The 27,781-nt window shown below is 49.9% G+C and overlaps 1 protein-coding gene across 1 annotated transcript in view; it reads right to left on the minus strand.

Moving 5' to 3' along the window:
- LOC147101010 (uncharacterized) overlaps positions 1-27,781 on the minus strand; it is a 68,353-nt gene that overhangs the window by 11,069 nt on the left and 29,503 nt on the right. Inside the window, 4 exon segments of the mRNA XM_085966011.1 lie at positions 43-472; positions 5,588-7,078; positions 10,720-10,897; positions 11,913-12,146. Coding sequence (XP_085822137.1) covers positions 43-472; positions 5,588-7,078; positions 10,720-10,897; positions 11,913-12,146 — 2,333 coding nt within the window.

The following is a 27,781-nucleotide window of genomic DNA, read 5'->3' on the forward strand; positions in this document are numbered from 1 at the left end:
ATTTTCAACTCAGGAAAACTTCCGAAATGTTGTCGCACTTACTTCCGTGCCGCTTCCAACAAATGCAACTTGAATCGTGTTGCTCTCCAGCAGGGTTTGAAATCTCCTCCATCATATTGGGGCTTAGGTTTATGGTCTCAGTCTGCACAAAGTAATTTATGTCATTTTGGGGGCACACCTGATTGCGATTGCGTTTCAGAGCCATAGACACCCTCTTGATCATTTGTGACATAAAGTAATGATTGCCTACGGTGCTCTGCATGTCCTCTGTGACTTTGTGGCCCCCTTGGAAAAGGATCTGGGTCTTCAGGTGGATCTGGGCCTCAGGTTGCAACTGGCTTGAACTCCCAATCTGCTCCATGCTTTTCACCGACACGATGCTGCATGTATCCTCAGGCTTGGGTCCTTCCAAGCTGTGATGTGATGTTGCACTCTGGTTGTCCAGCTCTTCGGAGATATCCGACTGAGCACTCTGATGGAAAAGTAAACACGCGTTTGAAGTTATCGTCAGGACAGAGGTAAGAAACGACAGAGTTGGAGCAGTTTAACAATGACATCAACATTAGTGCACAGCGTCCATCACCGCCGGCTATAACCATGGAAACCTCCTTGCCGCAATTGCTTCAAAGTGTCCTGGAGTGTGAGCAGTGTAGGAGCAAACGCATTGCTCACCCAGTCCCCAGCCCACTAGTGCCACGGAAAACTGGATCACCCAAACCTCATCACCAATCCCTTATTATATCATCATCCGCAACCAAGCACTAACCAAAGACATCATCAGCAATGAGGTGACACCTGACCCAATATATGTTCCGTAGTTAAACATTTATTCTTGGGATTGGCCTTTATTCAAGAGGATTTGAGTATAAGAGTAAAGACGTCTTACTGCAATTATATAGGGCCCTGGTGAGACCACACCTGGAGTATTGTGCACAGTTTTGGTCTCCTTACCTAAGGAAGGATATACTTGCCATAGAGGGAGTGCAACGAAGGTTCACCAGACTGATTCCTAGGATGGGAGGATTGTCCTATGAGGAGAGATTGAGTAGACTAGGCCTATATTCTCTAGAGTTTAGAAGAATGAGAGGTGATCTTATTGAAACATACAAAATTCTTACAGGGCTTGACAGGGTAGATGCAGGGAGGATGATTCCCCTGGCTGGGGAGTCTAGAACCAGGGCCACAGTCTCAGAATAAGGGGTCAGCTATTTAAAACTGAGATGAGGAGGAATTTCTTCACTCAGAGGGTGGTGAATCTTTGGAATCCTCTACCCCAGAGGGCTGTGGAGGCTCAGTCGTTGAGTCTATTCAAGACAGAGATTGATAGATTTTTGAATATTAAAGGAGTCAAGGGATATGGGGATAGTGCAGGAAAGTGAAGTTGAGGTCGAAGATCAGCCATGATCTTATTGAATGGCGGAGCAGGCTCGAGGGGCCGAATGGCCTACTCCTGCTCCTATTTCTTATGTTCTTATGCGAGTGCCGCATTTAAGATGGTGGTGGGCCTTCCTCTTGAAGCACTGTAGCAGTTTGATACTTCAGAGGGCAGTTAAAGGTCAACCACATTGGTGTGGGTCTGGACTCCATGATTCTACTCGATGAGACCAGAGAAGGACGGCAGGTTTCCTTCCCTAAAGGACATTAATGAGCCAGTAATGGAGTACGGTAGCATTGTGGTTATGTTACTGGGCTAGTAATCCAGCGTGCTTGGATTGATAATCCAGAGATATGAGTTCAAATCCCACCACAGCAGTTGTGAAATTTAAATTCAGTTAATTCAATAAATTTGGAATGAAAAGCTAGTATCAGTAATGGTGACCATGGAGCTCCTGGATTGTTGTAAAAACCCATCTGGTTCACGAATGTCCTTTACCTGGTCTGGCCTATATGTGACTCCAGACCCACAGATTTGTGGTTGACTCTTAACTGCCCCTTGGAAATGGTTTAGCAAGCCACTCAGTTGTATCAAAACTGCTACACACCACACGTTGGTTCAAGAAGGCGGCTCCACCACCACCTTCTCATGGGCAATAAATGCTGGGCCTTGCCAGCAACGCCCACATCCCGTGAATGAATTTTTTAAAAAGTTGGGATTTTTCACAAACCGACAGCTTTATGGTCACTTTTACTGAAACCAGCTTTTTATTTCCCGATTTTTAAACTGAATTTAAATTCTCAAACTGCCATGGTGAGATTTGAACTTGTCGATCAATTACTCTAGGCCTTTGGATTACTAGTGCAGTAACATGACTGCCACACCGCAGTACCCATAGTATGTAGAGCTACGCCGTATCCCTGTACCCCACACAACAAAGACCATCATACTTACAAACACGTACGCTTAGGTCTAATATTTGTCTACACTGTTCAAACATGTGCATGTGCATCATATAAATAGAATAGATCATGACCAGGAACCCTGGCCGAATTTAATCCCTGCCTATTCCACGGTCACTTGTACCAGCTCTGACTGAGATCAGCTCACTCAGCATAGAGTGCAGATCCAACATGGGAACCCTCTTGAGAGTGCTTGGTCTGTATAGCTCAGTGACAGGCTGATCAGTGACCACTGGACGGCCTCTATTATCATCGAATCACTGAATAGTACAGCACAGAAGGAGGCCATTCAACCCATCAAGTCTGTTCCGGCTCTTTCGAAGAGCAATCCAGTTAGTCCCCCTCCCCCGCTCTTTCCCCATATCCCTACGATTCTTTCTCCTTCCAGTATTTATCCAATTCCCTTTTGAAGGCTACTATTGACTCTGTAACCACCAGACCATCAGGCAGTGCATTCCAAATCCTAACCACTCGCTGCGTAAAAAAGTTTTTCTTCATGTGGCCTCTGGTTCTTTTGCCAATCACCTTGAATCTGTGTCCTCTGGTTATCAACCCTTCAGCCACTGGAAACAGTTTCTCCTTATTTACTCGAGCTAAACCCCTCATGATTTTAAACACCTCTATCAAATCTCCTCTTGGCCTTCTCTGCTCCAAGGAGAACAACCCCAGCTTCTCCAGTCTCTCCATTATACTTTTTAAAATTAAAGTTAAATTTTTTCAATCAGTTTGCGGCAATATTTCTTCATCACAGAGAGAGATGGGAAACAGGGAAACTGTTGAGGATCTCTTCCTCTCTACACACCCGCCCCTCCCACCACACTGATAGAGAATCATCACATTTAAATGTTGGCTCCTTCATAGTAGATGTCACATCGAGTGTACAGCACAGAATGAGGCCATTCGGCCCAACTGGTCTATGCTGGCGCTTATACTCCACATGAGCTTCCTCCCGTCCCTCTTCATCTAACCCTATCAGCATAAAATTTGTGCTTCTGTGTGTGCTCGTGCGTGTAGTCTGCACTGCTATGTTCTTTTAAAATAAACTGGCTAAGAAACGCTCTGCCTGGATTGAAACCTCTGCCGGGACCACATTAGAATAGTTAACAGAATTTGTACGGGGATCAAATATCCATTTAACTTGGCCACGCGGGTTTTGATTCTCCTCGATGGGGAGGAATTTTGCGTACTTTGCAGATCAGGGAGCAAGAGAGGCAAAGAGCTCCTGGATAACATCGGAGAGCGGCACGATATACAGAAAGCTTCCCATCAAAGCGCTGGGAAACAGCGAGCAGAAACAGCTCGCAAAAAATAGACCATGTGTGAAATCCTTTCCTCGCAGTTGGTTAAACCAGGTCAAAAAATGCAGCTCGTCACGTCTTGAAGGTGAGGCAATGCAGATGGATTCACAGATGGGGCTCTTGTATACCAAAACCGCTCCAGAAATTCATGTCCCTGCCTGGGATCTGAGCCTAGTTCCACAAACTAGTGTCAAATCCTTTCATTTTCTTTCAACCCCAATAATAAAAAAATACAAAATAAATAATCATACTACTGCCATGCATTCAGCTCGGCTTTGGAAGGGTATGTGTTCTGGGCACTTTGGGTATCTAGCCACTTGCATGTTGGGACCGTGCCCAAGTTTCTTCAACAATTAATATTGAAGTTTTTGCTTTTGAATGCCATGCCGCATGTACCTTTCTGTTGCACGTATGCCAGAGATGGAACCCAGATTGCATTGTGTAGGCCTGCACAGGGCTTTCTGCTTCTGTGCGTACTTAACTCATGGTTTCAGTAAGCCAAGCTCACTGCTTGTGTTCTGCAGTTAAGTTATTGGCCTGTTTATTACAAAGAATAAGCAAGTGCGGACCATGAAATGTGGCCACTGCTGCAAGCTGAAAAGGAGCGGGCTCTCCTTTGGCAATACTAAAGGGGTTGGGAGGAGGCTCGCGTGGACCATAAACACCGGCATGGAGCAGTTGGGCTGAATGGCCTGTTTCTGTGCTGTAGATTCTATGTGATGTGATATCCTTCTATTCCTTTCTCCCTCATGTGCTTATCTATCTTCCCCTTAAATGCATCTATACTATTTGCCTCAACCACTCCCTGTGGTAGTGAGTTCCACATTCTCACCACCCTCTGGGTAAAGAAGTTCCTCCTGAATTCCCTATTGGATTTATTAGAGACTGTCTTATATTCATGGCCTTTAGTTTTGGTCTCCCCAGCAAGTGGAAGATCTTCTCTACATTATGAAACCTGACATGAACCAACTGAGTGGCCTGCGGGTGGCGCTGTCCAGGGAGAGTATAAATACTTGAGCATGGGCCCAGCTTGCGCAGGACATTCTTAACAGGAACTAGTGAAGGACACAACTAGACCTCCATGTTGTAAAACAGTTGATTAAAGCTTTGTTTAACGCTTAGACCAAGTGCCTAGTCGTTTTCTTACGTCAAAACCCTTTCATAATTTTAAAGACCTCTATTAGGCCACCCCTCAGCCTTCTCTTTTCTAGAGAAAAGAGCCCCGGCCTGTTCAATCTTTCCTGACAAGCGTCACCCCGCTCCACCCACCCATCAATGCACTCTGGACTTCCCGCGCAGTCGGCTCACCGGCTTTTAAATGGGAAAAACCGCGCATGCCCGGTATTTTGAATGGGCCGCACATCCCCCCCCAAAATTAAAGGGAACATTGCTTCCCACCTCCCCCCCCACTGATAATCCGGCTGGGATGTGTGAAGGGTCATTCGCTGATGACAAAAATGGACTCAGATCGCAGACTGTTGGATTAAATTAATTTGGAGTTGCCGGGACGTGAAATCAAGTACCACAGCAACTAAAAACAGAATATTTGGTGGATTACGATGTCATAAGTTGCCCAATTTTGAAGTTGGCCAGACACCATTCACTATTTGTACTAAAGCAAAACACTGCGGATGCTGGAAATCTCAAATAAAAACAGAAAATGATGGGAAACACCCAGCAGGTCAGGCGGCCTCTGCGGAGAGAGGAACGGATTTAGGGTTCAGCAAAACCTCAAATGAAAGGTCATCGATCTGAAACATTAACCCTGTTTCTCTCTCTCCACAGATGCTGCCTGACCTGCTGAGTGTTTCCAGCATTTTCTGTTTCCATTCATTTATTTTATCATTTATCACTTGACCTATAGGCTTATCTCAATGGTGGAAAGTCAGATCACTTAGGAAATGAAAACATATCACACAGACTTTGGTGAAATATCCTCTATTTATACATACGCTGGATGCATTCTCCTGGGATGAAGTGGACACAGACAGGATCCATTCCTGGGCCTCTTTTTTGATCTCTGTATGGATTTTGTTCCCTGCCTGGAACTGGCTTTCTGCCTGAGCCTCTAGTTGGGCCTTGGTTTCTGCTTGGGTCTGGGCGTCTGGTTGGGAATGGGCCTCTGGTTGGGCCTGGGCCTCCGACTTGACCTCTGGCTGTATATCTAGTAGCTCACTGCCCAGTGTCTGGGCCTCTGGCTGAGGCAGGTCCTGGGCCTGTGGCTGAGCCTGGTCCTCGGCCTCCTGCTGAGCCTGATCCTGGGCTTCCTGTTTCGCCTGGTCCCAGGATTCTGGCTGAACATGGTCCTGGTCCCAGGCCTTTGGCTGAACCTGGGCCCGGGCATGTGGTTGGCATTGGTCCCGGGCCTCTGCTTGAGCCTGGTCCTGGGCCTCTGTCTGTGCCTGTTCGCAGGCCTCGGTCTGGGCCTGTTCGCAGGCCTCTGGCTGGGCCTGGTTGCGAGCCTCGGTCTGGGCCTGTTTGCAGGCCTCTGTCTGGGCCTGGTTGTGAGCCTCTGGCTGTGCCTGGTTGCAGGCCTCTGCTTCAGCCTGGTCCCGGGCCTCCTGATAAGCCTGCTCCAGGGCCTCTGTTTGAGGCTGGCCCTGGGCCTCCTGCTGTGCCTGGTCCTGTACCTCTGGCTGAATCTGGTCCCGGGCCTCTGACGGAATCTGGTCCCTGAACTCTGACAGAATCTGGTCCCTGAACTCTGACGGAATCTGGTCCCTGAACTCTGACAGAATCTGGTCCCTGAACTCTGACAGAATCTGGTCCCTGAACTCTGATGGAATCTGGTCCCTGAACTCTGACGGAATCTGGTCCCTGAACTCTGACAGAATCTGGTCCCTGAACTCTGATGGAATCTGGTCCCTGAACTCTGACGGAATCTGGTCCCTGAACTCTGACGGAATCTGGTCCCTGAACTCTGACGGAATCTGGTCCCTGAACTCTGACGGAATCTGGTCCCTGAACTCTGACGGAATCTGGTCCCTGAACTCTGACGGAATCTGGTCCCTGAACTCTGACGGAGCCTTGGCCTGAGTCTCCTCCTGAACCGCTGTCTGAGCATGGGCCTCAGGCTGAGCTTCTGGCTGAGCTCGGGGCTCTAGTTCAACCTCCTGGGCATAGGCCTCTGGCTGGGGCACTGGCCAAGCCTCAGCATTTGCCTCTGTTTGAGACTTGACTGTGGCTTCTGCCTGGGCTTCTAACTGGTCCTGGCTCTGGTCCAATTCCTTTGCCTCCAGTTGGGTTTGACTGTGGTTTTTTGAGGTGCTGTCAGTGCTGGCCGTGCTCGACACACAAAGTTCACCAACTTGCTCCACGGCGTCCAGCCCTGAATCAACCTCTGTGCTGCCCGGAGGCATTTCACCGCCCTTCTCCACATTCTCTTTCTCAGTCTTGCTTGCTCCTTGGGTTGGCCTGGTGGCTGTTTCTGGAAGTTGGCTGGTCTAAGAAGAGAAAAATGTAGCTTTAAAAATGAATTTCATTTTTCAAAAATCGATAAATACAAATTCTGCAGCCTGTGCCAGGTGGACTGTGTAAAATGTTACAGTGTGCCTGATGTCCACAATTGGTTCTTGCATCAAGGAAGGATGCCTAGCAATGTTCCCTCTCATTTTTTTTTGAGTGGATGGCCCCTTTAACAGGATGCGCGGTCCATTCAAATTTCCGTGCATGCGCGGTTCTGCCCATTGTAAAGCCGGCAAGCGTCCTGCGCGGGACCTCCGGAGCGCTGTGCAGACGCACATCTCAACGAGAACATCCTTGTCAAGGCCTTGGAAAGGGTGTAGAGGAGATTTACTAGAATGATACCGGGGGAAAGGGAAAACAGTTGTATTTAAGTATTTATTTCAATCATTTAAGATTAATATTACATTAATAATAGCTCCTGATCTTTGAACAGCTCTAATTGGACAGCGTTTGGCACAGTCATGATGGGCCGATTGGCCTCCTTCTGCGCTGTATCATTGTGTGATTCTATGATCACATTTAAAGAATTTGTTCTGTATCATTCTTCCTCTTCCTTTTCCCCAACTCGGCCCAATCAAACGCACAAATTTCTTCCTGCTTCTTCTGAGGGGTTCGATGCAAAGGGCATCAACAGCCCCACAGGTGCATCACTGATGCAGGCTGCTTGACTGTGACAGGCCCCAACCTGTCCTCAACACACATGTGTACACACAAACACACATACACGCTTAAGAACATAGGAACAAGAGTAGGTAATTCAGCCCCTCGAGCCTGTTCCGCCATTCAATGGCTGATCTGTGACCTAACTCCATATACCCACCTTTGGCCCATATTCCTTAATACCTTTGGTTATCAGAAATCTATCAATCTCAGATTTAAAATTAACAATTGATCCAGCACCAATTGCCATTTGTGGAAGAGAGTTCCAAGCTCCTACCACCCTTTGTGTGTAGAAGTGTTTCCTAATTTCACTCCTGAAAGGTCTGGCTCTAATTTTTAGACGATGCCCCCTAGTCCCTGACTCCCCAACCAGCAGAAATAGTTTCTCTTTATCCACCCTATCTGTTCCCCTTAATATCTTGAAAACTTCAATCAGATCACCCCTTAACCTTCTAAATTCTAGGGAATACAACCCTGTGTAAGCTCTCCGTGTAATTTAACCCTTGAAGTCCGGGTATCATTCTGGTAAACCTACGCTGCACTCCCTCCAAGGCCAGTATATCCTTCCTAAGGTGTGGTGCCCAGAACTGCTCACAGTGCTCCAGGTGTGGTCTAACCAGGGTTTTGTACAGCTGCAGCATAACTTCTACCCCCTTGTATTCTAGTCCTTTAGACATAAAGGCCAACATCCTATTAACCTTTTTGATTATTTTCTGTACCTGTTCATGACATTTTAATGATCTGTGTACCTGGACTCCCCAAGTCTCTTTGTACCTCCACTGTTTTTAGCTTTTCACCATTTAGAAAGTACCCTGTTCGATCCTTTTGAGGTCCTCACATTTGCTTATACTGTATTGAAATCCATTGGCCACAGTTTTGCCCATTCACTTAATCTGTCGATATCCCTTTGCAATTTTATGCTTTATCTTACACGCGCAAACACACGTATACGCGCAAACGCATGTGCATCTAAACACATGTACACGCTCCAGCAGAAGCCACTGACTGGCGATGAGGAAGTAGAACCCCGGTTGGCTTCTTCTATTCCCCAGCCCAGATTACAGGCCGTGCGACTTTCCTTTGAAATTCAGATCGTCTTCAGGGGAACGGGTTTCAAGCCCTCCGAAATCAGAGTTCAATCAGCAGCCAATTAGCAAATTAAAATAAAACTGACGCCGTGCTTTGAATTAGTTGCCTGAAATAATGTCTTTCTGTGTCCATGGGGGTCACATCAGCTTATTGTCAAGTTTCTTTATTTTTTTTTTGTCCTTGAGCTGATCCAAGTGGGAGATGCTAAATTTGGGCCTGATTTTAACTTCTGGGCGGGAAACGCGGCCTAAAAGTGGCCAGTCCGTTCTGGCAGGAGATTTACCCCTCAAGCAAGGTCGCAAAAAAAACAACAGATTATCTGCTCATTATCTCGTTGCTGTTTGCGGGATCCTGCTGTGCGTTTTTTTTTTGCCGCAATAAATATTCTCCTCCTCTGGGAGGAGGCCGTTGGAATTGGGCGGCTGGCGGCTGCTGGCGGGAAACCAGGGGTACGGGGGTCGTGGGGTGGGGGCAGCGGGCAGAGGGGAAAAGCCCCGGGGGGGGGTCAGGGGGAGGCCATGGGATTCCACTCCTTCTTCCTCCGGCCCACATTGAAACTAAAAAGGAAAATTTTGAAAAGTTACCTCTCTTCTGGTCCCGGCTCGTGTTCCCGGCAGCTTTTGTCCTGGTGAAGAAGCCATCACTGGCTACCCTGCCCCAATCAGGCCTACGGTTAAAATAGCAGATCGGGCCCCAGTGACATCATCGGAGCCCAAACCGTTTACTTAAAAAGGGCCCTGCCGGCTTCGGTGGGGGGTGCGGGGTGGCGGGGGGGGGGGTGTCCTTGCTGCCTGCAATTTAATATTGCAGTCAGCCAGATCAGAACAGGAAAAAAGTGGTTAAATCCCTCATTCCATTTTAACTGGCTCTCGACATGCAGGAGGGAGTTAAAATTGAACCCTAAGAGTGGAGATTAGGACACTTTCCATTTCCGGATCCCAGGGTCAGTATCAATCACTCGCAGGTTAGATGCGGAGGAAAGCTCCCTCTACTCTTCCCTGGTCAGGTGCTTCTCCTCAAGCTCATGAAGAGCGTCCCCCTGCTGCAATAGTGAGACGTGTTCCCATTCACCACACCAACAACCCAGTGATCTCTCTGAGGGGCAGTAACGTGTAGGAGGAGCTTGGTGCTTTGCACCCATCGCCACCTGGAACCGGATAGCGACGGCCCAAACTCAACTCATACAGCAGACAAAAGAGACCTCATCAGTCTAGGATTGACTTCAACCCAGGTTCTGAAGGTTGATCTTCAGCGCACGGCACCATCCAGCCACTTTACTTCAATGGATTCAGCACTGCGCGTTTAGTAATCTCGGTGCACCCTGGATGGTTAAAGGAAGAACTTGCATTTCTATAGCGCCTTTCATGACCTCAGGGCATCTCATAGCACTTTACAGCCAATGAAGTACTTTTTGCAGAGTCGTCACTGTTGTAATGTGGGAAACACGGCAGCCACTTTGCGCACAGCAAGCTCCCACAAACAACAATGAGTTAATGACCAGATAATCTGTTTTTAGTGATGTTGGTTGAGGGATAAATATTGGCCCAGGACACCGGGGAGAACTCCCCGCTGCTCTTCTTCGAAATAGTGGTCGCGGGATTTTTTAAGTCCACCTGGAAGAGCAGACGGGGGCCTCAGATTAACGATATACAGCACCTCCAACAGTGCGGCACTCCCTCAGCACGGCACTGGGAGCGTCGGCCGGATTTTGTGCTCGAGTCCCTGGAGTGGGGACTCGAGCCCACCACCTTCTGCCTCAGAGGCGAGGGGTGCCACCCACTGGGCCGTGGCTGGCACCCAGCGTGACTTGTTAGTAAATTGAATTCCGTCTTAAAACGAAGCAGTGCATCAACCGAGATGAAGTAGTTACGGGAGCCGAGGGTGGAGGCGTTGGCGGCTCGTCTGGGGGCTTCTGCTTTGCCAGGACTGACGCCGAGAAATTCCTCTGGTTCTGGGACTCTCCCCGCAGGCTCCTTTCTGGGCACTTCCGCCCTTTCAGCAGCAATTCCTTCTGCTCCTGCCTCTGCCGGATTTCGTGGCGCAGCTGCCTAGAGAGCCAATACCAATGCAAAGCCGTTTGGTGAGAATATTTTTCTCTTTTGCCCGCACCCGCCCCAACACCCCCCCCAACTCCCCCTGCCCAACACCCCCCCCCCAACTAACCCCTCCAATTTTCTACTGTTTTGTTCTGAAGGGGGGTGACCCCTCTTGCCCCGGGCATGGGCAGCCAGACTGCTAGCTCACCCAAGTGACAATAATCACGTGGGAGCCCATTCACTCAGCCAGCATTGGCGGGCTATTCAACCGTGGGGCGGGGGAGAGCCTCCGAACAGATCTTGACCCCGCATCACCCGATACCCAGCACGCCCACACTTTCCACAGGGGTGGCTGGAGAGTGATCGGGGGCAGCAACCCATTGTTAGGTTTTCCCCTTTCCCCAGTACGAGAGAACGTAGGGCAATGGGAGTGTCGCCACTGCTGCCCTCGCTGAGTTCAACTAACTCGATGCAGGACCCGGGATTAATCTGGGGACCTGGTCTAGTCTGCACGGCTCAGCTCCAGGTCAGGTGGTGCCTTTAGCAACCAAGACATTCAAGGAACCCAGTATTCTCTTTCAAACAAAACAATTCCACTCCGGGATTATATGCACGGGGAGAGGCAGTGGAGGGCAGTGGAGGGGCAGTGGTGGGGCAATGAAGGGGCAGTGAAAAGGCACTGGACGGGCAGTGGGGGGGGCAGTGGAGAGGCAGTGGGCGGGGCAGTGGAGGGGCAGTGGGGGGCAGTGCAGGGGCAGTGGGGGGGCAGTGGAGGGGCACTGGAGGGGAGCACTGGAGGGGCAGTGGAGGGGCAGTGGAGGGGGCAGTGGGGGGGCAGTGGGGGGCAGTGGAGGGGCAGTGGGGGGCAGTGGGGGGCACTGGAGGAGCAGTGGAGGGGCACTGGAGGGGCAGTAGAGTGGTAGTGGGGGGTCACTGGGGGGGCAGTGGAAGGGCTGTGGAGGGGCAGTGAAGTATCCAGTTTATTCTAGAAACAAAGGAGACTGCCATCAATCAAAATAAAATCTACCTGGCACATTCTTCCCGGGTCTTGGAGGCAATAGTTTCCTGGAAAAGGGAATGTTTGCATTTCAAGAATTTATCATATTTTTCTGAGCCAGTAATAGGATAAATTCTTCTGAAGCTCCTCATGTTTTCATCTTCGTACTTTTCCATCTGTTCCACCCAGGCAGCCTGGTTGCTCCGTATTTCATCAGCTCTAATGTGAAGAGAAAGGCACCAGTTATTCCCTTTGTGCTTTACTCTAGCGGCTGGCCACCATTTTTTTGTTCTTAAATCTACTGCTTTTTTATCGTTCGGTCTCTCCCCTTTCCTCCTCGACAGTAAGGAATTCAGGAGAAACTTTACCCAGAGCGTGGTGAGAATGTGGAACTCGCTACCACAGGGAGTGGTTGAGGCGAATAGTATAGATGCATTTAAGGGGAAGCTCGATAAACACATGAGGGAGAAAGGAATAGAAGGATATGCTGATGGGGTGAGATGAAAAGGGGTGGGAGGAGCTCGTGTGGAGCATAAACACCGGCACGGACCAGTTGGGCCGAATGGCCTGTTTCTGTGCTGTTATTCGATGTAATCATGAAGCATTAGGGTTGATTCTGCGACTGGACACACATCGCAACGTTAGGAACAGGAGTAGCCCATTTAGCCCCTCGGGCCTGCTCCACCATTCAGTTAGATCGTGGCTGATCTGCACCTTAACTCCGTTTGCCTATCTTTGCCCCATATTCCTTGATACCCTTACCTAACACAAATCTCAGTCTTAAAGGCTCCAGCATCCACAGCCCTTTGGGGGAGAGAGTGCCACATTTCTACCATGAGTTGTGTGAAAAGGTGTTTCCTGATTTTGTTTTGGATTGGCCTGGCTCTAATTGTAAGATTGTGCCTCCTTGTTCTTGATTCTCTCTCCCGGTGTGAAGCAGCGTCCCCAGAGAACTTCCTACACTTTCAAATTAACGGATGGATTATGATGGGCTGGGGTTGGGGGCGACAACTCTGATTGGACATATTCCGGGGGGGGGTCATCACATGACCTCCAGCCGCCACCCCCCCACACTCCTGCTATTGGTCGCCCAATATGCCAATCCTCACAGTGCCCTGCCTTCTCATGGCCAATCGGAAACTCTTTGTTAGTGAGTGTGGTGCAATGTTTTTGGGTGATGTGTATCAGTGAGTGTCAGTCAAACATTTTCCCATGTCTGATATATTTACAACTAATGAACAAAACTGTTCAAATATATACGTTAGCAAAATACTGCAGATGCTGGAAATCTGAAATAACAACAGAAAATGCTGGAAAATGCTGGAAAAACTCAGCAGGCCAGGCAACATCCGTGGAGAGAAATTAGAGTTGACGTTTCGGGTCGAAACCCTTTTTCAAAACTGGAAAGGAAATAAAATAGATCGAAAGCAGGGCTGCAGACACATGGGAACACCACCACCTCCAAGAGCAGCGGCGGCAGGCAGCGAGAGAGGCGGGACCTGTGGGAGACTCGGCGGCGGCGGCGAGGTACAAAAGGCAGCAGCGGGGCCAGGAGAGGCCTCAGAGCAGCAGCGGCAGGCAGCGAGAGAGGCGGGACCTGTGGGAGACTCAGCGGCGGCGGCGAGGTACAAAAGGCGGCAGCGGGGCCAGGAGAGGCATACCAAACTCCAGTCTGCAAGCTCAGAAGGTAGCAGAGAGGTAAAAAGTAATCGGGGTGTGACGTCACCAGGGAGCAGGTAAGTGATTGGTTGGTGAGTATTTCTCTCTTTTCATTACAAGCTTGAATTCTGTGGTGTTAAATTTCTAGGGTCTCTGTGTTGTAGTGAGGACAGTTGGTAAATAAAGCGCCCAAGAGTATACCTGTAACTGGGGTATTGAATAAATTTTTAGATTAATTAAAGGAGTAAGTCATGGCAGGAGAGCTCAGACCCATGTTCTGCTCCTCTTGCTCCATGTGGGAAGTCAGGGACGCTGCCAGTGTCCCTGGTGACCATGTGTGCGGGAAATGCATCCAGCTGCAGCTACTTGTAGACCGCATTGCGGCGCTCGAGCTGCGGGTGGATGAGTTTTGGAGCATGCGCGATGCTGAGAGGGTCGTGGATAGCACGTTTAGCGAGTTGTTCACGCTGCAGGGTAGGGCTGCACAGTCAGAAAGAAACTGGGTGACCATCAGGCGGAGCAACAGAGGCAGGCAGGAAGTGCAGGGGCCCCCTGCGGACATCCCCCTTTCAAACAGGTATACCAAGTTGGATACTGTTGAGGGGGATGACTCACCAGGGGAAGGCAGCAGCAGCCAGCTTCCTGGCACCAGGGACGCTTCTGCTGCTCAGAAAGGGAGGAAAAAGAGTGGGAGAGCAATAGTGGTAGGGGATTCTATCGTAAGGGGAACAGATAGGCGTTTCTGTGGCCGCAAACGTGACTCCAGGATGCTTTGTTGCCTCCCTGGGGCCAGGGTCATGGATGTCACTGAGCGGCTACAGGGCATTCTTAAGGGGGAGGGTGAGCAGGCAGAGGTCATGGTCCACATTGGGACCAACGACATAGGTAGGAAGGGGGATGAGGTCCTGCATCAAGAATTTAGGGAGCTAGGTAACAGATTAAAGAGCAGGACCTCAAAGGTTGTAATCTCTGGATTACTCCCAGTGCCACGTGCTAGTGGGTATAGGAATAGGAGGATAGAGCAGATGAATGCGTGGCTAAAGAGTTGGTGTAGGGGGGAGGGTTTTACTTTCCTGGATCACTGGGCCTGCTTCTGGGAAAGGTGGGACTTGTACAAGTCGGACGGGTTGCACCTGAACCAGAGCGGGACAAATATCCTTGCGGGGAGGTTTGCTAGCACTGTTGGGGGGGGTTTAAACTAACTTGGCAGGGGGATGGGATACAGAGGGGAGCTGAAATAGGGGGTGATGTGCTGCCAATTATAGAGAAAAAAACAAGTCAGCTTGGTAGACAGGGCAAATATACAAGGGCAAGGCTGGATGGCATCTATTTTAATGCAAGGAGTCTTGCAAATAAGGTGGATGAACTGAAGGTGTTGATAAACACATGGGAGTATGATATTGTTGCTATCACGGAGACATGGTTGAGGGAGGGGCAAGACTGGCAGCTCAATATTCCGGGGTACAGAATCTTCAGGCGAGACAGAGGGGGGGGGGTATAAGAGGAGGGGGTGTCGCAATATTAATTAAGGAGTCAATTACTGCAGTAAGGAGGGATGACATATTAGCAGGTTCCTCTAATGAGGCCATATGGGTGGAGCTTAAAAACAAGAAGGGGGCAAGCACTTTGCTGGGAGTGTACTATAGGCCTCCAAACAGTCAGGGGGAGATAGAGGAACAGATATGTAGGCAAATCTCAGAGAAATGTGCAAATAATAGGGTAATAGTAATGGGGGATTTCAACTTCCCCAATATTAACTGGGATAGTCAGAGTGTGAAAGGTACAGAGGGTGCAGAATTCTTAAAGTGCATCCAGGAGAGCTTTTTGAGCCAGCATGTAGAAGGTCCTACAAGAGAGGGGGCGGTACTGGACCTAATTCTAGGGAATGTGGCCGGCCAAGTGGAAGAAGTGCTAGTAGGTGAGCACTTTGGTGACAGTGACCATAATATGGTGAGATTTAAGGTGGTCATGGAAAAGGACAGGGATGGGCCGGAAATAAAGGTTCTAAATTGGGGGAAGGCCGATTTTAATAGGATAAGGCAGGATCTGGCCAAAATGGACTGGGATCAGCTACTTGTAGGAAAATCCGCATCGGAGCAATGGGAGGCTTTCAGAAGGGAGATTGAGACCATACAATGGCAACATGTTCCCGTAAAGGTCAAGGGTGGTTCCAAAAACCACAGGGAACCTTGGATGTCAGGGGATATACGAGAATGGATTTAAAAAAACGTGGGCTTTTGGCAGATACAAAAGGCTAAAGACGGAGGAAGCCCTAGAGGAGTACAAAAAGTGCAGGGGGATACTTAAAAAAGAAATTAGGAGATCAAGGAGGGGCCATGAAATAACACTGGCGAGCAAAATAAAGGAAAATCCTAAGATGTTTTATAAGTATATTAAGGGTAAGAGGATAACTAGGGAAAAAATAGGGCCCATTAGGGACAAAAGTGGAAATCTGTGTGTGGAGCCGGAAGATGTAGGAGGGGTTCTAAATGAATTTTTTGCATCTGTTTTCACTAAGGAGAGGGACGATGTAGACATAGAAATAGGGCGGGGGGACTGTGATATGCTCGACCATATTAACATCGAGAGGGAGGAGGTATTGGTGGTTTTAGCAGGCCTAAAAATGGATAAATCCCCAGGCCCGGACGAAATGTATCCCAGGCTGCTGTGTGAGGCAAAGGAAGAGATTGCGGGGGCTCTAACACACATATTCAGAACCTCTCTGGCCACAGGGGATGTGCCAGAGGACTGGAGAACCGCTAATGTAGTTCCATTATTCAAGAAGGGGAGTAGGGAAAAACCGGGGAACTACAGGCCAGTGAGCCTAACATCAGTGGTGGGAAAATTATTGGAAAAAATTCTGAGGGACAAAATTAGTCTCCACTTGGAGAGGCAAGGATTAATCAGGGATAGTCAACATGGCTTTGTCAAGGGAAGATCATGTCTGACTAATTTGATTGAATTTTTTGAGGGGGTGACTAGGTGTGTGGATGAGGGTAACGCAGTGGGTGTGGTATACATGGATTTCAGTAAGGCCTTCGATAAAGTCCCGCACAGGAGACTGGTCAAGAAGGTAAGAGCCCATGGAATCCAGGGTGCCTTGGCACGTTGGATACAAAACTGGCTTAGTGGCAGAAGGCAGAGGGTGATGGTCGAAGGTTGTTTTTGTGACTGGAAGCCTGTGGCCAGTGGGGTACCACAGGGATCGGTGCTGGGCCCCTTGCTGTTTGTGGTCTACATTAATGACTTGGATAAGAATGTAAAAGGTATGATCAGTAAGTTCGCAGATGATACAAAAATTGGTAGGATGGTAAATAGCGAGGAGGGTAGTCTCAGTCTGCAGGACGATGTAGATGGGTTGGTCAGATGGGCGGAACAGTGGCAAATGGAATTTAACCCGGAAAAGTGCGAGGTGATGCACTTTGGGGGGACTAACAAGGCAAGGGAATACACAATGAATGGTAAGACCCTAGGCAAGACGGAGGGTCAGAGGGATCTGGGTGTGCAAGCACACAGATCCCTGAAGGCGGCGGAACAGGTGGATAAGGTGGTAAAAAAGGCATATGGGATACTTGCCTTCATTAGCCGAGGCATAGAATATAAGAGCAAGGAGGTTATGATGGAGCTGTATAAAACACTGGTTAGGCCACAGCTGGAATACTGTGTGCAGTTCTGGTCGCCACACTACAGGAAGGATGTGATAGCTTTGGAGAGGGTGCAGAGGAGATTCACCAGGATGCTACCAGGGCTGGAGCGCTTCAGCTATGAAGAGAGACTGGGCAGATTGGGTTTGTTTTCCTTGGAGCAGAGGAGGCTGAGGGGGGACATGATTGAGGTGTACAAAATTATGAGGGGCATAGATAGGATGGATACTAAGGAGCTTTTTCCCTTAGTAGAAGGGTCAATAACTAGGGGGCATAGATTCAAGGTAAAGGGCGGGAGGTTTAGAGGGGATTTGAGAAAGAACTTTTTCACCCAGAGGGTGGTTGGAGTCTGGAACTCACTGCCTGAAAGGGTTGTGGAGGCTGGAACCCTCACAACATTCAAGAAGCATTTGGATGAGCGCTTGAAATGCCATAGCATACAAGGCTACGGACCAAATGCTGGAATATGGGATTAGATTAGACAGGGCGTGATGGCCGGCGCGGACACGATGGGCCGAAGGGCCTCTATCCGTGCTGTATAACTCTATGACTCTATGACTCTAAGTTCCCCTCCAAGTCACACAACCATCCTGACTTTTGGAAATATATCGCCGTTCCTTCATTGTCGCTGGGTCAAAATCCTGAACTCCCTAACAGCACTGTGGGAGTACCTTCACCACACGGACTGCAGTGGTTCAAGAAGGCGGCTCACCACCACCTTCTCAACTAGGGATGGGCAATAAATGCTGGGCTTGCTAGCGATGCCCACATCCCAGGAACGAATTAAAAAAAAGTCAGTCCTATTGAATCCTGCTGGGATTGTAGTTCTACGTGATGTGGTTGACCTACAATACCCGACTCATATTACCCTCCCTACCCCGGGGACACTCAGACTGATTGTAGCTCTCTGCTCCCAACCTGACCGAGCTGAACTAACTCAGTGCAGAGCAGGACTTGCTGGTCTGGTCTGTGTGCCTCGGTTACAGCCTGCCAGAACCACCCAAGCAAAAGGGGGAAGCTGTCAACCCTTGCCATCCCCGCATTTACACCCCATTTCTCCTGAATGGGGGTGGCCAACCCTCCAGGATTGTCCTGGAGTCTCCAGGAATTGAAGATTAATCTCCTGGACTGTAGTGCGAGCAGCACCCGGGAGAAAAATCATAGAATCATCGAATCATGGAATAGTACAGCACAGAAGGAGGCCATTCGGCCCATCGAGTCTGCGCCGGCTCTTTCGAAGAGCAATCCAGTTAGTCCCCCTCCCCCGCTCTTTCCCCACATCCCTGCAATTCTTTCTCCTTCCAGTATTTATCCGATTCTGTTAGATCCGTGATTCTGAGAGTATGATGTTTTTCAATAACCACACGGATGCTGTAACTTAACAATCAACAGGTATTTACTGGAGTAGGGTAGTCTCAAGACTGGGGGTACAGAGGCATGCACAAGGCTTATATACAGGTGTGGTCACTGCCGGTACTACAGTATACAGGAGCTGTAAAAGTAGTTCTCTCTTAAAGGTACATACACTACAATTCCTCCCCTTTTAGATTAGTAGTACCCATAATATTCAAATAACAATTAACACTTTACCATGTACATTAAACAACAATAGTCCATTTATAGATTCAGTCTTTAGGGCGGCTTCCTGATCCTTTCGGGATAGCGCCTTTCCTGAGGTTCTTGTTCTTGGTGCGGAGGCGATTCTGGCCCCTTTTCATCGGTTTCCACTGCTACTGGTTCTGAGGTATGTCGGGTTCATCCCCAGGTACTCAAGACATGGGGTTGACTCGTTCCTGTGATGCTAAGATCTGATCGACGTGGCGTCTCATAATGTTCTCCCCGACATCCACTGTGTACATTAATGGCCCCTGCCTTGTACATATCGTTCCGGGTTGCCATTTCTCTGTTCGGTAGTCACGGGCCAAGACTGGTTGTCCTACATTGAAGCTCCTTGTCGGCTTCTCATTGATGTGCTGGAATTGCTTATCCTCAACATATCTTCGCACATTTGGTCTGAGCAAGTCCAGACGAGATCTCAACCTTCGGTTAAAGAACATCATGGCCGGGGTCTGGTTGGTAACTGCATGTGTCGCATTTCGTTAGGCTAATAAGAAATTGTCCACCTTATGCTGTAGTGGAATTTCATCGTCGCACATGGCCTTTATCGCCTTCTTAAAGGTTTGTACGACTCTCTCAGCCAATCCATTTGTGGCTGGATGATACGGGGCGGATGTGTAATGCCTTACCCCATTCCTTCTCATAAATTTTCGAAACTCTTCGGACACAAACTGTGGTCCATTATCAGAGCAAATCTGCTCTGGCAAGCCGTTTCTGGCAAATATGGTCCGTAGGACTGCAATCATTTTCTCTGTAGTGGTTGAGGACATTTTTATCACCACAGGCCACTTCGAATGAGCATCCACTGCTATTAAGAACATTGAGTCCATGAATGGACCAGCGAAATCAATATGCACCCATTGCCATGGCGAGGAGGGCCACTCCCATGGGTGTAGAGGGGCATGTGGTGGTGCATTTTGGACCTTCTGGCATCCTGAGCAGCTCTTGGTTAGGTCTTCGATTTGTTGATCGATTCCCGGCCACCACACATAAGCCCTAGCAAGGCTTTTCATTTTCACTCCCCCCAGATGACCTTCATGTAGCTCATTTAGCACTCTCTCCCTTAACTTGGGTGGAATCACCACTCTGGATCCACACATCACTGTCCCCTGGCATACTGACAGCTGTTCTCTTCTGGATGAGAATGCTGGCAACAGTGAGTCGCCATGTGTTGGCCATCCACTCACCGTGAAATCATATACCCGAGACAGCGTCGGATCATTGCGGGTCTCCTTCTCTATATCCGCGTTCGTTACTGGCAATCGTTCAATTATTGACGAATAAAATATCTCGATAGGGTCCACTGCTGGTGCTTCCTCCACAGTAGTCAGTGGCAGGCGCGATAGCCCATCAGCGTTTCCATGCTGTTTCGTGCCTTTATATTCTATTTCATATTGATTCGCCCCTAGAAACAGGGACCATCTTTGTAATCGTTGTGCAGTCATCGCTGGAACGCCCTTCTTAGGATTAAAGATGGAGACAAGTGGTTGGTGGTCAGTCAGCAAGGTGAACTTCTGCTCATGCAGATAGTGGTTGAATTTTTTTACTCCCCATACTAGGCTGAGGGCCTCCCTGTCAATCTGGGCGTAGTTGCGCTCGGCTGAGGTTAGTGACCGAGACGCAAAGGCTACTGGCCTCTCCAACCCGTCTGGGAATTTGTGCGACAGCACCGCTCCAATAACATAGGGTGATGCATCACATGCCAAACGAATTGGTAGTGCTGGATTGAAATGGGCCAACACCTCTTTTGATGTGATCAATTCTTTACACTTCTGGAAAGCTCGTCTACGTTCGTCATTCCACTTCCATGGTACCCCTGTTTGCAGTAGGGTGTTCAGTGGGTGTAATACCGTGGACAAATTTGGTAAGAACTTATGGTAGTAGTTTACCAGCCCGAGGAACAACCTCAGTTGTGCCACATTTTCCGGTGCTGGAGCCTTGACTACTGCCTCAATCTTTTCAGGGGACTTATGTAACCCCTCTTCATCGATGACGTGGCCACAATACGAGATCTGTTTCTGGAAAAACTCCCACTTGTGGCGATTAGCTCGTAGCCCATACTCCTTTAATCTGGTGAGCACCTTCTCCAAGTTGGCGAGGTGATCACTGTCATTTTCGCCCGTGACCAGGATGTCGTCCAAATAACACTGGGTCCCTGGAATCCCTTGCAGGACTTGCTCCATTGCCCTTTGCCAAATAGCCGGAGCCGATGCTACCCCGAACACCAGCCGGTTGTATTGATAGAGACCTTTATGTGTGTTAATCGTAAGGTATTGTTTCGAGGCTTCTTCTACCTCCATTTGCAAGTACGCCTGGGCTAGATCAATTTTGGTGAAGCGTTTACCTCCAGCTAGCGAGGCGAAAATATCCTCAATTCGTGGAAGCGGATATTGTACCGTGTGAAGGACTGGGTTCACTGTCACCTTAAAATCCCCACAGATGCGGACCTTCTTTGGTTCCCCAGGCATATTACTCAACGACCTCTTCATTACAGGAATGATGGGTGTAGCCCACTCGCTCCAGTCTACTTTGGACAGTACTCCTGAACGTTCCAACCCTTCCAGCTCTGCTTCGACAGCTGGTCTGATCGCTTAAGGCACTGGTCTGGCCTTAAGAAACTTTGGGCTTGCATTTTCCTCTATTTTAATCATTGCTGTTATGCCTTTTAGTGTTCCGAGTCCCTCCTGGAACACTTCTTTTGCATCAGTTAGCATTTTTGACAGTCGTCCAGGTGTGACGTCGTCATCCTTTTTGGCCTCAACCTTCAGTGCCTGTATGGAATGCCAATCTAATTGTATCTTCCGGATCCATTCACGTCCTAGCAGTGGTGGTCCTCCATCTGGCAATACATATATATCCATTTTAGGTATTTCCTGGCCTTTATATATCACTTTCATCCTTATTTTTCCTTTGGGGTAGACTTTTTGCCCCGTGTACGTCTTCAAGACAATCTCTGTAGCTTTCAAGGGTATATGTGAAAATAGCCGCTTGTAGTCCCTTTGGTTTATGACTGTTAGGGCTGATCCTGTGTCCAATTCCATTTTCACTTGGACTCCGTCTATCTTGAGTGTAACCCAGATAGTCTGGTGATCCTCCATTTTGGTTACCTTATGTAGTTTCAGACAACCCAGCTCCTTGCTTCCGGAGTCTGTGTCACTTTTCTGTTCGTCTGAACTACTGTCCATCACCTTGTGTACCTTTTTGTACTTCTCCTGTGGAGATTTCTCACTGTTGGTTTTCTTCCCAGACCTGCAGACTCTTGCTATGTGTCCTGCTTTTCCACACTGTCTGCACACTTGGTCCTTGAACCAACAATCCTTCTGGTCATGTGTTGTTCTGTCGCAGCGATAGCACTACCCTGTTCCATAGGACATTTCATTGGTGCCATATTCTTGCGGTCTCCGTTGTATCTCTGCAGCGCCCCTTGCGGCTGCTTCGTGTGATACTGCCATACTGAAAGCCTTGTCCAGCATAAGATCCTTTTCTGATAGAAGCCGTTTCTGGGTTCCTTCACTTTGCAGCCCACACACAAACTTGTCCCTTAACGTATCTGCTAGTCCCGCTCCAAACTGGCAGTGTTTCGATAGCTTGCGCAGTTCCGTTAGGTACTCAGCATTGCTTTCGTCTTTGTGTTGGTTCCTTTTATGGAACTTAAATCGTTCTGCTATCAGCAGCGGTGTGGGGTTTAAGTGGTCCTGTAGGATTTCTACTATGCTTTCGAAATTCTTGTTCACAGGCTTCTCTGGGGTTATTAGGTTTTGCAGTAACCCATAAGTTTTTGCACCCATGGAATTTAACAAAACCAGTGCTTTCCTAGCATCTGGCACTTCATTCGCCCTGCAGTACACCTCAATACATTCCACATATGTCGCCCAATCTTCAACTTCATTGTCGAACGTAGAGATACTGCCACTCTTCTGCATCCCTGGGTGTGATTTAACTGTCAAAAATGGCGTCTCCCATGCTTCCCCTTCTTCTCCGTGGCACAAAATGGCATCTCCCGTGCTTTCCTTCCTTCCCGCGCTCGCCCTTCTTCTCTGCTGCGGCTTCTAAAAATGGTGTCTCCCGCGCTCTTCCTTCTCCGCGGCTCAATGGCGTCTCCCGCGCTCTCCCTTCTTCTCCCCACAGACACTGTTCAGCCCTTGAGCCCTGGCTGTGCTCTGCGCGTTCTTTTTTTTTGTGCGCCTTTCCCGTTTCCGCCGCTCGGTCCTGAACCCGGCTGTTGCTTTACCCTCTCTCTCTCCGTTTTGTTTTTCCTCGACGCCGCTCGGTTTTCAACCCCCGGCTGTGCCCTGTGCGCTTCACCCTCTGTCATACCCCGTTGACGCTGCTCGGCTTTCTCTCCGCCGTCGGTCGGCTCCAGCCGCCGCTGTCCGGGAAGGGTCTGCGCTGTACCTGTCGTCAGTCTATTGCTGATCGTCGTGGCTGGGGAACCAAGCCCGGCCTGCCACAGCCTCCCCTGCGATGTTCACTCTCTGCCGGACGACTGGGCGGTTGCTCGTGGTCGACGCCCGTGTTTCTGGCCTCGACTTTCTTCCACCGCCCTCCCGGAGCGAATCCTCGAAGGGAAATGCAGAGTTGCAGGTAGATTCGAATCGGCACTCGTCGCCACTGTTAGATCCGTGATTCTGAGAGTATGATGTTTTTCAATAACCACACGGATGCTGTAACTTAACAATCAACAGGTATTTACTGGAGTAGGGTAGTCTCAAGACTGGGGGTACAGAGGCATGCGCAAGGCTTATATACAGGTGTGGTCACTGCCGGTACTACAGTATACAGGAGCTGTAAAAGTAGTTCTCTCTTAAAGGTACATACACTACAGATTCCCTTTTGAAGGCTACTATTGAATCTGTATCCACCAGACTATCAGGCAGCGCATTCCAAATCCTAACCACTCACTGTGTAAAAAAGTTTCCCCTCATGTTTCCTTTGGTTCTTTTGCCAATCACCTTAAATCTGTGCTCTGGTTATCGACCCTTCAGCCACAGTTTCTCTTTATTTACTCTATCTCCACCTTCATGATTTTGAACACCTCTATCAAATCTCCTCTTTGCCTTCTCTGCTCCAAGGAGAACAACCCCAGCTTCTCCAGTCTACCTTACAGGGTGTTCAAAAACTACTGTGTGCTTTTTTATTTTCTTTGAACATTTTCATTTATTAGTTACTAGCTGGAGTGCCCGGCGGTGCCGAGGCTTTTTCGAGGGCATGTTGTTGTTGGAAGAGAGAGAGAGAGAGCGACTGGTGGGGGGGGGGGGATGAGAGAGAGCGACTGGGGGGAAGAGAGAGCGCGACTGGGGGGGAAGAGGGAGAGCGACTGGGGGGGGAAGAGAGAGAGCGACTGGGGGGGGGAAGAGAGAGAGCGACGGGGGGGAAGAGAGAGAGCGACTGGGGGGGGAAGAGAGAGAGCGACTGGGGGGGAAGAGAGAGAGCGACTGGGGGGGAGGAGAGAGAGCGACTGGGGGGGAAGAGAGAGAGCGACTGGGGGGGAAGAGAGAGAGCGACTGGGGGGGAAGAGAGAGAGCGACTGGGGGGAAGAGAGAGAGCGACTGGGGGGGAAGAGAGAGAGTGACTGGGGGGGAAGAGAGAGAGCGACTGGGGGGGAAGAGAGAGAGCGACTGGGGGGGAAGAGAGTGAGCGACTGGGGGGGAAGAGAGAGAGCGACTGGGGGGAAGAGAGAGAGCAACTGGGGGGGAAGAGAGAGAGCGACTGGGGGGAAAAGAGAGAGAGCAACTGGGGGGAAAAGAGAGAGAGCGACTGGGGGGAAAAGAGAGAGAGCGACTGGGGGGAAGAGAGAGAGAGCGACTGGGGGGAAGAGAGAGAGCGACTGGGGGGAAGAGAGAGAGCGGCTGGGGGGAAGAGAGAGAGCGACTGGGGGGAAGAGAGAGAGCGACTGGGGGGAAGAGAGAGAGCGACTGGGGGGAAGAGAGAGAGCGACTGGGGGGAAGAGAGAGAGCGACTGGGGGGAAGAGAGAGAGCGACTGGGGGGAAGAGAGAGAGCGACTGGGGGGAAGAGAGAGAGCGACGGGGGGAAGAGAGAGAGCGACTGGGGGGAAGAGAGAGAGCGACTGGGGGGAAGAGAGGGAGCGACTGGGGGGAAGAGAGGGCGGGGAGGGCAGGGAGGGGCGGGGAGGGCGGGGTGGGACGGGGAGGGCGGGGAGGGCGGGGAGGGGCGGGAAGGGCGGGGAGGGCGGGGTGGCGAGGGCGGGGCGGGGCGGGCAGGGAGGGGCGGGGAGGGCAGGGAGGGGCGGGGAGGGCAGAGAGGGGCGGGGAGGGCAGGGAGGGGCGGGGAGGGCAGGGAGGGGCGGGGAGGGCAGGGGAGGGCAGGGAAGGGGCGGGGAGGGCAGGGAGGGGCGGGGAGGGCAGGGAGGGCAGGGAGGGGCGGGGAGGGCAGGGAGGGGCGGGGAGGGCAGGGAAGGCAGGGGGGGCGGGGAGGGCAGGGAGGGGCGGGGAGGGCAGGGAGCGGCGGGGAGGGCAGGGAGGGGCGGGGAGGGCAGGGAGGGGCGGGGTGGGCCGGGGAGGGGCGGGCAGGGTGGGGAGGGGCGGGGAGGGGCGGGGAGGGCCGGGGAGGGGGAGGGAGGGCAGGGGACGGGGGGCAGGGAGGGGGAGGGGGAGGGAGGGGGAGGGAGGGGGAGGGGAGGAGGGGGGAGGGAGTGGGGGAGAGAGGGGGGGAGAGAAGGGGGGAGAAGGGGGGGAGAGAAGGGGGGAGGTGGGGAGAGAAGGGGGGAGGGGGGGAGAGAAGTGGGGTGTTAAGTCTGTGTGTTATATTGAGAATTAATACACAGACCACAAGAGTAAACTTTAACAGGACTTTACTATTCGAAGGTCAGGGCGGAACTGCCCAATAAATCATTACACAGCACTTATATACTGGTGTGGTCACCACCGGTATTACAGTATACAGCAGCCAAGATAAAGTAGTGCAACTCTTAAAATAGTTCCCTTAAAGGTAGAACGGTTCTCTTAAAGGTGGAACGGTTACATACACTACAATCCTCCCTTTTTAGCTTAACAGTATATGTTCCCCATTAAACATAACATCATAACATATATACACAACTTCATGTGAAAACAGTTCACAGATTCAGTCTCTGCGGTGGCGCCTCCTGCGCTTCCTGATTCGGTCCGGATAACGCCTCGGTGGTGTAGTAGTTTTCGATGGTGTAGTAGGTTCTTGTTGCTGGGGTGACTCATCTAATAGTCCTTCACTGGACTTAACAGCTTGAACTTCCGTAGCTTCAGAACCAGCTTGAACTTCCGTAACTTCAGAACCAGCATTGCTGACTTCTAAAAGCTCGAGTACCTTGGGAAGTTTTTCTACTTCCAAACTGATTTGACTCAGTTCGGAGGGACCACGTGCGTGACCTGGTAGAGGTGATAATGGTTCAGATGGGTCATCATCTTCTGCTTCGTCTTTTCCTTTTCTGCTTCTTGGAGACTCTCTGGGCTCCACTCCCAGCTGCATGCACAGTTCCTCCTCCTCTTCCTCCTGTTGCCGTATTAGCGCCACCATCTCCCGGTGTTTCTTAGACTTTTTGTGATTCTTCATGGTTTTTGCACTTTGGAAGATTTCCCCACAAGCTGGGCAGAACAGGTCGTGGTAATATTCGGTGTCGTCCTGAGCTAGGCCAGCGAGAGGGTCTTCTATTTCCTCCATGCCCAGCTGGACGTTAGCCAGCTTTTGTTCCAAATCCAGACATCTCTCCTGAAGAGACTTCTTCATGTGTTCAGCTTCATCCAGCTTTTTCTGGGCTTCCTGCAAGTCTTTTACTAATGACATCATTTGTGATTTCAATACTTCAACTTCATTCGGAGATTGATTGATCGGACTATTCAATCCCTCTACTGGAGCAGCTGTTTCAGCATTCTGTTGTTCTACATTGACATGAGTCAGCGTACTCTTGGCATCCAAGGGCTGCTCTGCTGCAATCTTCTCAGTCTGTGTTGCAACCTCAGCTATTTCAATAACTTTTGAGAGCTCCGAACCCCTTTCCTTTGAAGATTGAAGCTCGTGTTCAAGTTTTTCCCGTTTCAGAGTCTTGTCCCTCAGCATATGAAGGAGTTGGCTGACCGTTAACTCTTCTGACATCAGACGTTTCCCAGTATCGTCGTCATGTGTTTTTGACATATAGGCTGCCGGGCTGTTTGTAACCTTGCACTGGGGCTCCTTTGCTGCTTTTAATTCGCCATCATCCGTAGCCTCCACCATTCGAATTTCAACAAATGAATCGTCCGGTGATGTTGCACCCAACTTCAGTAGGAGCTCGGAATTCATGGCAACCAAATCAGCCTTTTCTGCCTGCAACCTGCTAACAAGCACCTTCCGTTGCTGAACATCTTGCTCCACCAGATTAGAGCACGCACCTTCAGGAACCGAATCAGCTTTGATTCGTTTGGCCTTCTCGCGCAGATGGTTTGTGTGCTCCTGCTCCATTTTCTCCATCAGCTGCTTCTGTTGTCTTTCCAGATTCTCCCACTCTGTGTCAAAGAACTTTTTCGTTGCATTCATCTCTTGCTCAAGACGGCGAATCATTTGTTCTAATTGCTGTTGTAGTTTGAAATGGAGTTGAGTTCGAGCCCGGTGTTCCTCAGAAATGTGCATGTCTGTAGACTGGACAGACTCAGAATTCTCTGTCAAACTATGTTGTTGTTGTTCAGTGGAATTCTGTTCTGATACTTTGTTCTCCTCTGAAGCATAAGCATTCATGCACTCCTTCGTTTTTCCATCATTAGTCTGCAAGTCCATTTTAGACTTGTCTTTTGCACATGGGCTGGTCTTACCATCATCAGTTCCAGAGTCTGAGCTGATTGTCTTCACCGAGTTCTCACTCTTTATTGCTTTTAGGGAGTGCCAGTCCATATTTATTTTCCTGATCCACTCCCGTCCCAGAAGTGGTGGACCTCCCTCAGGTAGTACATATAAGTCCATTCCTTGGTGTTCTTTGCCCTTGTGTCTCACCTTGACTTTTATCTTTCCGA

This window comes from Somniosus microcephalus, chromosome 24, assembly GCF_052327205.1.
Source record: "Somniosus microcephalus isolate GS21.2 chromosome 24, FLI_Smic_1.0, whole genome shotgun sequence".
Lineage (NCBI taxonomy): Eukaryota > Metazoa > Chordata > Chondrichthyes > Squaliformes > Somniosidae > Somniosus > Somniosus microcephalus.